The sequence below is a fragment of the Oncorhynchus tshawytscha genome, linkage group LG18 (assembly GCF_018296145.1).
Source record: "Oncorhynchus tshawytscha isolate Ot180627B linkage group LG18, Otsh_v2.0, whole genome shotgun sequence".
Lineage (NCBI taxonomy): Eukaryota > Metazoa > Chordata > Actinopteri > Salmoniformes > Salmonidae > Oncorhynchus > Oncorhynchus tshawytscha.
Window position 1 is genome coordinate 33685104 of NC_056446.1, and position 13788 is coordinate 33698891.

Consider the following 13788-nt stretch of genomic DNA (forward strand, 5'->3'; position numbering starts at 1 on the left):
TCTTTATAGAGTTGTCATGCCAGACATTTAGCTTGACAATGTTGTAAGCAAAAGCACAGATCTGGGACCAGGCTAGGAAAATGGTGCATGCATCACCCAAGGCATGCTTCTATTGTCAGTGTGAACTTTCAGGAGTACTGAATATTTTATAGTGATGTCTCAACAACAACGGCAGGACTTGGGGACAGTCTTGATCTGCATTTCTATAATTTATGAGAGCTAAGACTAAAAAGTAGAGCCTCCCTGTTAGATTGTTTTTCTTGTTTTTATATTATATTATTTTCTATGCTAACCTTTTATGTTATATTCTATAGAATATTTAGAGTAGAATAATATAATATGTCAATATTATGTTTAAAAATATATACGAATACCTACCATCAAATCGGACCCATAGTTTACCACGATTATTGTGTACAATCAGATTTATCTGAGAATCTGATGACGTTTACATTTTCTGAGCAATTCACCATGCATTCCGCAGGGGGATGATACACCTAGGAACCAAGAATTGCGAAAACGTTTCCACCCGTGGATTTATAATTGCCGTCAGTTGAAGGCTTGTTTTGGAGAAAGTGAACGTTTTAGTATAACGTTAGCTAGATAGCAAGCTACATGCTTATTTTGTCAAATAATAACAGTATTTATTACTTAATAGATTGTGGGGCGTGATTTAGCCATTTCTAAAGGTTGCCATAAGGTGAGTTGGCAGAAATTAATCGAATGAATGTTGTTTCATAGCTACATTTGTGGGTAGCTAACGTTAGCTAGCTAGCTATGTTTCAAAAGTAACCAGCCTCCCTTGTTGGCTAGCTAGCTAGCTAATATTTGTAAAAAAATATGGTGTTGGATATTATTTGGTAAAATTTCATTTTAAGGGGTCCTTATTACAGTGTAACTACTACTGTAACAAGTATTGTAACGTTAGTTGATTGTAATAACTCGTAGGTACACTGTAATAACATAATGTAACTGCTGGTAATTGCAGTCTGTAATTACAGTGGTTTAACAACAAATACGTGTTTATTTTCTTCTCAGCTGCATCCGGTTCAATAGTAACTGTCATAAGGTCGTAATCTCTTGTGGACAGATGCGCTGAGTGTTGCGAGATTTTAACAATTGGAGGCTCAATAGGCTATAATTACCTACCTGTGATTGCGCACTCTTTAAAATCTCCACTCAATGTTGTTGCTAGCACATTCCCCCCAAAAGTGTACCATCTGGGTTAACATGGTTGAGTTTACAAAAACATATCAAATATAGATAGGTCAACCTCACTGACTGTGGTTTACCATACGGGTGTCATCCCAGATGGCGGCAGGTTAGCCTAGTGTTTAGCCAGTAACCAAAAGGTTGCTGGTCGAATCCCAGAGCAGACTATGTGAAAAATGTATCGGTGTGCCTTTGAGCAAGGTGCTTAACCCTGTAAGTCACGCAATATTATTTAAAATTATAATTTAAAAAATACTCATAATGAATGCATATGTTACCCATAAGTACATAATATATCTGCATAAGTACAATGTATTTACAAGGTGTATCTGGAGGGGCACTTGTAATTCACGTGTACTTATACACGTATACAAAATATTAGGAACACCTGCGCTTTTCATGAGTGACCAGGTGAAACCAGGGGAAAGTTATTTATGTCACTTATTAAATCCACTTCAATCAGTGTAGCTCAAGGGGAGGAGACAGGTTAAAGAAGGATTTTTAAGCCTTGAGACAATTGAGACATGCATTGTGTATGTGTGCCATTCAGAGGGTGAAAAGATTTAAGTGCCTTTGAATGGGGTATGAGTATGTCAGGAACTGCAACGCTGCTGGGTTTTTCACACTCAACAGTTTCCTGTGTGTATCAAGAATGGTCCACCACTCAAAGAACATCCAGACAACTTGACACAACTGTGAGAAGCATTGAGAGTCAACATGGGCCAGCATCCCTGTGGAACGCTTTTGACACCTTGTAAAGTCCATGACCGGACAAATCAAGGCTGTTCTGAGGACAAAGGGGAGTGCAACTCAATATTAGGAAGGTGTTCCTAATGTTCCTCACAACCTGGCCCTTATTTTAAGACTTCTGGAAGTGCCATCCAAGTGGGAGGACAAACACAGTAGTACACCACAGAGTACATGTAATATCTGTATACGGTCTGATATACCACAGCTGTCAGCCAATCAGCATTCAGGGCTCAAACCACCCAGTTTATAATTGTAATGAATGTGTACTTAGATAGTACATTACCCATGCTGACCCTTATTTTAAGGCTTCCGGAAGCACCATCCAAGTGAGAAAATAAACACACTAGTACACCACAGAGTACATGTAATATCTGTATAAGTACAATGTAATTACTAGGTGTTACACCGGATTTAGCTAGTTAAAATGAAGTTCATCTTGGTGTACTTGTAATTATTGTGTACCTACAACACTAGGCTAGCTAGCAAATGCTAGCAAACTACCTATGCTAAATCGTCCAGCCGAACTCATGTATTCCAAAAAGCTAAAACAAATTGCATGGAAAACGTACCTTTTCTCTCCTGTCTCTCCTGTTGCCGTTTTTTAACCTACAACACTGTGTATCTTTTGCGGTAATCTTTCATGTCTGTATTTTGCACACTGACATTCTTCTTGACCCTGTTCTATGCGCACTGTGTCAGCACATGTGGGCATGTTCGGGGTCGTTGTTATGTCGAGCGTGTTGCGCAGATTGACAGATCTTGCAATGATGTACAGTATGTATAAATCATTGAGGTCTTGACAGGATGCCTTAATTCCTGGGATAAATAAATAATTGCCCCAATGCATCCCATCCAAAAGTGAGAATGTTCCTCAACGGTGAAACCCTTGCAAGGTTACATGACAGAATAAGAGTTTGCGTTATGACCATTTAAAGTTAATTTATAAACTATTATTCAACTAAGCTTAAAAGGCTTACAATTTGGCAAGCATGACTAACTATGTAACAACTTTAAATTGAACTTTTTATTAATGTGTCTAAAAATGGTTAATTAATGGTTAATAACCTTTTACTGCAGTGGGCTAAATCAGGGTCACATAGAGTGTTTCTTCATAGTCTTAAACATACTGCGAAACAAAAGTGTTCAGCTCACACACATGGTTATGGGCTTAAAAAAAAGAAGACACCTGTAGCATGTCAGATATTTATTTTGTGAACCCATTTTTGCCATTGCGCCTGGGCATCAGAATCCAGAGCCTTTTCTTGTAGAGTTGTGTCAATGAGGGTCGGTTTTCAATTGGCTAACCCTTATCATGTGGTTTGTGCAGGCTGAAATATGGTGCATTGGGAAACTTGAACATTTGTAACAAGCATGGTAACACGCATTTGTTTTTACACCCCTGTAATTACAGACTGCAGTTACCACCAGTTACATGTTGTTACAGTGTAACTATGAATTTTTACAATTAATTACAATACTTGTTACAGTGTAATGACATATGTAATTACACTGTAATAAAGACCCCTTAGTTTACATACTCTATAATACGTAACAATATTTGTAAATGACTAAATGATTTGTTCACTACAGATGTTGTCCTCCCGTATTTCCAGCTGGGATGTGCCACGGTGGAACTAGAATGATGTTAGTGGACACAATGCTAGCCAGGCAACATGGACCACAGGAGGCCTTTGGTGTTATGGAGAAGATGCCACAGGGCAGGAATTATCAGTGTGTCACATGCTTGAAATGTTTTTCCGCCCCATCCAAGCTACAGAGGCACATCCTTTCACACACAGGACAACGACCATTTGGGTGTCACCTCTGTGAAAAGGCATTTCGGCAACTAGCACACCTGAAACTCCATCTTAACACACATCTTTATCCAAAACGAACTGAACAGAAGAAGATGAATGTAAAGTCTAGCTTGCATCCAAGTGGATATGAAAATACCCCTCCTGCAAAGATAGACAACTCAAAAGCATGTTTGCAGACAGGCTCCTTGGACCCAGTCGGTGCAGAGGACACATTGGAGGTAGACATCAGGCCTACTGGACCTGTCCACATAATTGAGGAAAACTCTCTCTGTTCCCCTCGCTGTATCGCTGAACTATATCCCCCACACTCTGAGGTTGAGAGGTTTGAGAAGCAGCACACAGAAGAGGAGCCAATTGGGAACCACGATGACTGGAGTGAACCTGAGAAACAGACACTGCATGAGGATAGATCCCCCAGAGATGAAACAGTGGACAAACAAACAAAAATAATTGAGAATTCAAACTCTCATAAATGCCCTGAGTGCTTTAAGTGCTTCAGCGCCCCGTCCAAATTAAAGAGGCACTGCCTGATTCACACAGGCCAGAAACCATTCCAGTGCTACCTATGCCGGCGTGCTTTTAGGCAGCTGGCCCATCTTAAGGTACACTACAGCATTCACTCAGGGGTCGCGAAGTCTAGAAGTCTCAAATCTTTCTCTCAACCCCAGAGGTCAAAAACCTGGCCAAGGAACTATCCATGTAACATTTGTGGCAGGAGATTTAAACAGAAGAGACATTTGATAGTTCACCAGCAAACTCATCATGGTCCAGATACTGCTGTGCACCCTGATAAGTTAGATAATACGAGTAAGGCCTGCCTTCCAACTCACACTGACCATGCTTCCCAAGTAGATTTCTCAAACTCTGAAAATGCTATAGCGTACAATACAGAGCTGAATGAAAAGTGTCAGATACATGTTGTTGAAGGTTTAGACATCTTATCTGAAGAATGGCATAACAGTGCAAAGCATGCGTCACAGGACATTGACCTCACTCGCTCCTCAGACAGAAACAATAAGTCATCTGTGTCTAATCGCTCTGACCGTACAAACACAGGTAAGGTAAGGGAAAATCAGTGCATGCTGTGCCTAAAGAAGTTTGACTATCCCTCCAAACTCTCCCGACATCTATTGGTCCACATGGACATCAAGCCGTTCGGATGCACCGTCTGTAGTAAGTCTTTCAGACAGCTCTGCCACTTACAGAATCACATGAAGGCGCAACACGTAAAAAGCGACAATGTTTTGAAAAGTGTAGAAGATGCTCCCGACCAACCAGGTGTTATTCTATTAAAGGACAAGTCTGTTTCTGAGATGAGGAGAAATCAAAGTGAACATTTAGACCAAGTTTCTCAACCTCAGGAAGGCAGCAGAGACATCAGTGAAGTTGGTTGTTTTCTAAACCAGTATGTTCTACCTGTCAGACCTACCTTAAGTCATTGCTCCACTGACAGTCTCTACAACTATGGTGCTCAACAACCTACATGGAACTCCAGTGGGAAGCTGCTACCTGGATTGGACTGTGATACAGTAAACAGGAAGTCTGCAGAGCAGCCTGTGTCTCTCAGACAAGGGCATAACACAGACTACACAAATACCAGTGATGTGTTTGAAAGCACACCAACACACCAATCACTGGTAGGCATATCTAAACAAAGGAGTTGCATCTTTCAAAACAAACCCACAATCCATGGCAGAGGGCGTTATAGTTGCCCAATTTGTTCAAAGCGCTTTGATGCTCCATCCAAGCTACAGCGGCATTCCCTGATCCATACAGGACAGAGGTCCTATCAGTGCCACACTTGTCTCAAGACATTTAGACAAAAAGCTCATCTGAAGGTGCACCAGTCTGTTCATGAACAAAGAAAAGAGGCTAAACCCTCTACTAGTCATAGTGAAGACCGAGAAACCAAGTCTTTCTCAAGACCAAAAAGGACCCCATCTTCAAATGAAAAGGATGTAGTCTTTTGTAATAGGAGTCAGAAGACATCACGTGACAGTGATCTCTCTGCTGTCCCTACAACTCAATCCGACTGCCCTCTGACAAACAACATCAACAGCCCACCACCGACATCTGTTGCACCTAGGAAATTGGGGGGGTACCAGTGCATGGCCTGTCTAAAGAAGTTTGACTATCCTTCTAAACTCTCCCGACATCTCTTGGTCCACATGGGCATCAAGCCTTTCAGATGTGCCGTCTGTAGTAAATCCTTCAGACAGCTCTGCCACCTACAGTCTCACATGAAGGTCCACAATAGTAAGACCACACTGCATGAGGAGGGTCAACAGAGGAACATCAACTTGGCTCATCTGGACAACATTCCCCCTGAGGCTGGGGTTGTTTCTGAGGGACACGTCTTTGCAGCAAGTCTTCATCCAGATGAACCAGGCCCAAGTCAAACTTTTGGAAATAACATACAAAATAGTAATGGTGGTGAATCCTTATCTCACTACTGTTCAACAGAAAGCATGAACCAATCAACAGAAATCATCAGAAAGAATGAAACAACCCCAACCCCTGAACAGTCAGAAGACATGAAAAGCATGAAGTCAGAAAACAACTGCCTAGTGGAGCAGAAATGTATCTCACCTCCTCAACTGACAAAGAGCACTTGGAATATTGCTGAAGAGAAACATGTGGACAAGTTTCCCTCGGATGAATATTATGGACAGCAAAACCACCCCCTGATTCCCAACTGGTTAAACCCCTATCCATATCAACAAGAAACCGCAAATAACAAACAGACATATCCAATTGCTACTCACCGTATTCCTTACCTGGAGGAACCAGGATCCAGCCACAGTGACCAACCGGAAATACCAGTTGATGTGAATCACAAGTTAAATCTATATCAATCCCCTTTAGAATCTCCTAGCACTAATTCACAATATGAAGCTAAAGAGGAGGAAAGGTTGGAGGTTGGGCTTAGGTCAGAGTTTAACGTTACATACAAGTCAGAACCTCCCAACGACCTTCAAGGCTGCTCAGACTGTAGTCAGTGTTTTACCACCAAGGGGAAACTGAATCATCACAGGTGTTCTCCAAGACATTCAGTTGAAGAGAGGCAGGCGAGCTCATATCGGTGCGCTATCTGCTTCAAAAGCTTCGAGGCTCCCTCGAAATTGAAAAGACACTATGTTATCCACACAGGCCAGAGGCCATTTCAGTGTACAGTGTGTGGAAAGGCTTTCACCCAGGCAGGCCATTTGAAGACACACCTGCAGATCCACAGGTAAAAGACTTGGGACATTCACCTACTGTATAACGAATCTAATCACAGATCTCCACACACTCGTATCTTACTTATATTTACCATTGTCCTCTACTCTCTAACATTAGCTTTTTGAATTGCAGAATATACCTTTTATTATGTATATTTTTCTGCCTTTCTATTCTGTCTTATTTTCTTGAAGTGGCTTTTATAAATGGTATTATATGGTTTAATGACTTTGTACTATATAGTAATGTACATGTGGTGTATTAATTGGTTTTAACAATCTGCCTATTTACAGTGTGATATTGCATGTTTTTGTGTTGCCTGCATTATGAATATGTAAATATGACAGCAGTCGATACTTCTGTTTCACACACAAAGTATACACTAGTGCAAATGTGTCTTTAAGGCAATACTCTGGCTGGCCATGGCATTATGGTGCTAGTTGGTTATAGCTCAAAGAAAATACATTTTGGGTAGGTCTTGTTTTTGGAACTGAGATAGGCATCATTTATTCTGAAAAACATTCTGAAAAATGTTGAGAGGAGACTACCTAAGCTGGATCAACGCCATCAGATAACTTGGGAAGTTGTTTCATTGTGACTTGCAGTACCACCTATTCACACAAGATGGCATCATGTCTATTTGTTTTGGTTGGTTGAGATGCGGTTGGTTAAGGAGAAGCTTCTGACTTCTAATGACCGATGTTATTCGGGGGGGACACTTCAGTGTGAAATAAACCGTTTTTTTACATGGTACATTTTCTGTTTGACATTTAAATACATAATCATACTGATTTATGAATGTGTACTCATTTGAAGTGTTTGAACTGTCTTTAATCCTGATGTAAAGGTTCTGAAAAATGTTGAGGATCTTAAAGAGTAGACTACCTAAGCTGGCAGGCCATGACAAGATAAAAAGCTCATTGACCTGTTAGGGATTTGTGGAGTACGGATTACGGGGATTATTTTCCCCCTAAAACCATTCAAGATTCAAGCTGTTTCTTCTTTAACCCTCCTGCTGTGTTCTGGTCGAATTGGACCGATTTACAAGTTTTCTCTCTGAAAAATGTAGTTAATTTAATCTGATTGTCATATAAGGTTCCATGACTTTGTCCACACAGGGCATCTGAACACACAAAATACATTTTGATGATTTTCATTACATTTTGGGTGTTTTATTTAACTTTTTTACACCTGTGGTGTTCCCGGTCAAAAATGACCAGTCATTAGAAATGAATGGGTGAGACTACAATTGGTGTATAAAATTGAGTTCAGGCACATGCCCATTCATTAGATGGACACACTTCCTCTCCCAGACCCCCACATGCATGTGTGTTTGAGCACACACACACCTTACTCCCTATTCTTGGCTTCCATGGCAACCCCCGCTGGAACCTTTCCCCCATGGGAACCACATCTGTTGGCATTCTCACAAACAATCGCAACATTGTTTCAATAAAATATAGAACTTTTCTCACAGCTCTGGTATATAAAGCTTTTTAGAGGTCTTGCTCACAATCCATTCTGTGGCAGCACAATGACCAAACGATATACTGTATGTGAGGCTCTTGATCATATCTTTGATCATGACACTGGTGAGGAGAGAGTCCTTGTTAAACTTTGACACAAAGTAGTCTGTGTTAAATAGCACCATATGTTTCATCTGAGTATTTGTTATAGTCAAAATAAACATTCTGCTTTTTTAAAAACTCAAAAACGAGCTGTATGAGCTCAGGTCAATGAGGCCTACGGGTCATAAATAGCTAATAGAAGTTCAAAACCTGTAATGTTCACAAGAACTTCAATTGATAAAAAGATCTAACACAACATTAGGTGATAATATATGTATTATTATGGATTTATAAGCAGCTATGATGGTGCTGTCATTTTGGACTGGGAACACAGAATTAATTAACATGAAATGAACACAACAGGAGGGTTAAGAGTTTCACAAGATGTTATATTATGTTAAGTATATTATATTGTATGCAGTTCTACTGTATATGCAAATAAATCGTAGAAGTTTTATCCAAATGTGTTACAACAGTTCATTGACGTAAGGATAAATCAATATTGCTTGTGCGGGAGTTTTTAATGTAAAACAAAGTGTAAGGGATGTTCTTCATGGTTTGCACTCCCTGCCGTCACACCATGGGGATGTGGGGAGGGATTCATTTCTGTCATTTTGTACATCTATATTCAAATCTCCCTAAATGAAACATTTTGGTCTTTACTGAGGCACCTCACAAAAAAACAAAATCCCAATTTTATTAATGGATCAGGTCAGATATATTTGGGAGTTACCTGTCCACGTAAAAATATTGACCAACAGAAGAAAACATAGACAATGCTACCCTGAACCATGGCCTTACCTGTGTAATTGACCAACAGAAGAAAACATAGACAATGCTACCCTGAACCATGGCCTTACCTGTGTAATTGACCAACAGAAGAAAACATAGACAATGCTACCCTGAACCATGGCCTTACCTGTGTAATTGACCAACAGAAGAAAACATAGACAATGCTACCCTGAACCATGGCCTTACCTGTGTAATTGACCAACAGAAGAAAACATAGACAATGCTACCCTGAACCATGGCCTTACCCTCACCCTGACAGAATGGGTTTAGTTTCTGAAATACACAGTTGGACATTATGTGTGTCTTCTTGCTGCTCAGAGCAGAGGCAACAGACCTTCATATTTTATAGGTCAGGTTGTGATTACAGGGCAGTGTAATAATCTCTGACATGTCTCTGGTGTGCAGACATGGGATCTAATCCTAGCAGTAGTAGCCAGTCCTGCCCTGTTGCTACCTCATGTCCCCATTTGATTGGATTAGGTAGCTTTACAGTAGACCTAGACCTCCAACCCAATAGAGACCTGTGTGGATTTGATAGATCATAATAATTAATATCACTTTTATAGCAGTATTCATTACATATCTCAAAGCGTTGCAAAGCATCAACAACAAAAACCATGCAATTAAAAAAAAAAACATAATTAGGCTAATCATCATACAGTTCTCAGTAGTTGATATTCAGATTTACCTTGTGCAGGCGCGTAACGGGCTTTGCAGGTGTGGTTCCATTGCGCGGGCTGCATAGATTTCAGACGCTGAAAATCCTCCCACTTGTTGGCCAACAGATTTTCTCCTGGAGTTGTTGTTCAATATAGAGTTTTCTGTACATTTATCTCAAGCAATCCCTTTAAAACACGGTGTACTTTTAATACAGACCAACTAGAATGCATCAAGACAACGGGTTCAGAATATTAGGGATCAATGAAAGGAAGCTATCTAAATATATGCATAGTGTTTCCGTTTCAGCACCAACTGGTGTAGCCCTTTCCTGTAGTCAAATGAGCTCATGGATGGAATGTTATTAACATTTTTAATAATTTCATAAATAATACACTTTTTTTTATAACGTCGAAAATTCGGTGTTTCTATGTCAAACGTTGTTATATTTCAGTCTTCTGTGATGTACATAAAGTGTAATATTGGGACGCAAACATAACATGTAATATATTTCAACTCTATATCTGACACGGTACAGGTAGGTGTCTTCTTTTTAACCCCTTAACCATGTGTGTGAGACGTATACTTTTGTTTCAAAGTAGATTTGTTTAAGACTACCAAGAAACACTGTGAGACCCAGATATAGTAAGTAAAAAGTTGAAAAAAATACTCAGATTTGGTAGATTATTTAGGCAAATTTTAAGGTTAGCAATGTATGTTTGACTCATAAAAAAATTCCAAACTTGTTATATATCCCAAAATATATCGATTAATAAAAAATACAGTGGTTTTATTCATCCTAAAAGTTGCCATATTCAAGTTCAAACCATGACATTTTAGAAGGTTAAAAAACGTTACAATAGGGGTCGAACAATAGGCTAGTCCTAGGAATCTACCCAAATCATCACTAATTATGGAACTGTAATGACAACGGTCCAGTCGTCATGAACCGTGCGCCAGGCGGTTAAAACTGCTACAGTATGTGTGGTCTGAGTTCTATAATGTTTCAAATAGGCTACAGGTACCAAATGATTGCTCAGCGTTAGGCTAATATGATCCACTATTGCTAGCGACCCCGGGAACAGCTACATGGATGTGACAGAGAAAGAAAGGCAACGGAATGGAATGATGCAAAATGTAGGCCACAAATAGAACACTAGAGTTACAGTTCTAAACGTATGTGGGTATTACTAACGTGCCTCCCGATAGTGGCTACTATTTAACTTGATACAAATCGTTAAATAAAACAACATCCTGGGCATATAATTAAAACATTATAAACCCGCATAAATCAACTTGGCGGGTTCGGCTTTACAGAAGCCTATAGCTTGTGGTCTCCATATTTCATCGCTGCAAATTCTGAGGGCATAGAATTAGACATTTCAATAAAGGCACAGCTATTTATAGCCTACCTCACTGTGGAAAATGGGCCAATACATGTCATGTTGATATTGTGTTTTATTTGCTTCCATATGATTGGTTTCACATTTGTCTCCAGGGATAATGAGGAATAATCATCTAAAACAATTGTTATTTGTATTTACAATCCCCATTCTCCAAATATATTACTCATTTACCTAGCTCTTGTCATTAGCTGTTATCGATTTATAAATTACAGTGCATGGAGAATGCTGAATATTTATATCGAAAAATGAAAGTATATGCCTTTTCCATTTGGAAGGTTCGCTCAACCTTGTTCATGGTTTCCTCCCGTGTAAAGGAGGTGGAATTATGAGGGAAGTCTTGGTCATAATATGGAGTATCTGTAGACACATCTCCACCACACCTCCATTTATTTGATCTCCACCCCAAAGGAATGGCTGATGTATCGTATTATATTCTCATGCTTAAATTCAAGGTCAGAATAGTCATTGAGAGAAAAGTGCATAAAAAGGCAATTACTTCCATTTACAGGCGCTTGACTCCACCTAGATGGACGTCAAGAGACTAAAGGTCGAAAGGTTCATGGCTGATCTTGATGGAGAGAATGGTATACTAAGTGGAGAGCTGTATTGGATATATCTAGATAGCTCCAGATTATATATACAAATTGAGTTTGTGCATCTTTTTTTTTTTTGGGGGGGGGGGGAATGATTCTGGCTCCATGCTTGTGGATGGCATGAGTGCACTTTTAATCGTTTTAAACATGTGTGGAGTTATGCGTTTTTCAAACACTTAACAGGTACATACAGATCATGTCCAGTACGGTCATATTGATTACATTCAGCAGATCCAGTCTCATGCATGTCACCATTTGGCACGAAAGTCAGTGCCTAAAAAGCCTTAGAAATCCGTTGTATTTACACAGTTTCCAGTTCATGTCTGAAATTCTTCACATAAAGACGGGAGTACCAACCAACCAATCAAATCTCAGGTTCTCCCATCCTGTTCCAGCTAGCCATTTGCCTAGCAGCGCTGCGGGAGACTACAAAACGGTGAAACGGGGACTTATGTATTTATTATGAGCCCATCAGCGGTAGGCAGGCGGGTGGCTCTGGGGGTCAGAGGAAGTGCACTGCTCAGCAGGTCTGAAACCACATTGGGGGTTAAACGGTGCAGATGATGTCAAACCCCCAGGGTGGCGGAAACTTAATAAAGCTTGATCCTTTTTTTGTTAACACGTGAAGTGATGTGAAGCTCAGTGCTCATGGCCCTCTAATCTCAACCCATTAAATATGCAGACAGGAGACCCATGCCTCTGTGACACACACAGTTAAATATAACTGTTAAATAGTCTCATAGTGTGTGTGTGTGTGTGTGTGTGTGTGTGTGTGTGTGTGTGTGTGTGTGTGTGTGTGTGTGTGTGTGTGTGTGTGTGTGTGTGTGTGTGTGTGTGTGTGTGTGTGTGTGTGTGTGTGTGTGTGTGTGTGTGTGTGTGTGTGTGTGTGTGTGCGTGCGTGCGTGTGCGTGCATGCTTCAGAGAGGTACTTTTAAGAACTAGAGTTGGAATCAGTAGTTTTAAAGACGGGGTTAGAGCCAAAATGTGTGTTTCAGTGACTCAACTACCTATTGTGTGTTGCGAGGAACATAATTGTTTCTGTGAAACATGTCCTCTATCTACCCAGTGTGTCTCCAATGAAAACTCCTAGTTAAGTCAACGTACCCACCAGCATTATATAGCCTGTAAGAAACGTTCTTGTCCGTCACGACCCAATCAGTATTTGCAAAAAGTGTTGACAAGCTGAATGCACCGAGCTGTCTGTTTAAACTACTAGCACACAGCTCTGACACCCATCCATACCCCACAAGACATGCCACCAGGTGTCTCTTCACAGTCCCCAAGTCCAGAAAAGACTATGGGAGGCACACCGTACTACATAGAGCCATGACTACATGGAACTCTATTCCACATCAGATAACTGATGAAAGCAGTAGAATCAGATATATTTTTTTTAAACCGATAAAAATAGACGTTATGGAACAGTGGGGACTGTGAAGAGACACACACACAGGCACAGACACACATACACATGATAAGACACGCATCTCTACGCACACATAAACATGGGCTTTGTATTGTAGATATGTGATAGTAGAGTAGTGGCCTGAGGGAACACACTTCATGTGTTGTGAAAAGTGTTATGAAATGTAATGTATTATTTTAAAATGTATATAACTGCCTTAATGTTGCTGGACCGTAGGAAGAGTAGCTACTGCCTTGGCAGGAACTAATGGACCCGAGGAAGAGTAGCTTCTGCCTTGGCAGGAACTAATGGGGATCCATAATAAACCCCAGGAAGAGTAGCTGCTGCCTTGGCAGGAACTAATGGACC

At 40.3% G+C, this 13788-nt stretch overlaps 1 protein-coding gene across 1 annotated transcript; it reads left to right on the forward strand.

The window, feature by feature from the left end:
- The first annotated feature begins 544 nt into the window (after window positions 1-544).
- Window positions 545-7793, forward strand: LOC112217912 (zinc finger protein 770). The gene is made up of 2 exons (XM_024378520.2): window positions 545-700; window positions 3553-7793. Exon 2 carries the CDS (start codon window positions 3581-3583, stop codon window positions 7013-7015), a length of 3435 nt encoding a protein of 1144 aa, XP_024234288.1. The 5' UTR covers window positions 545-700; window positions 3553-3580; the 3' UTR covers window positions 7016-7793.
- Window positions 7794-13788: the final 5995 nt, after the last annotated feature.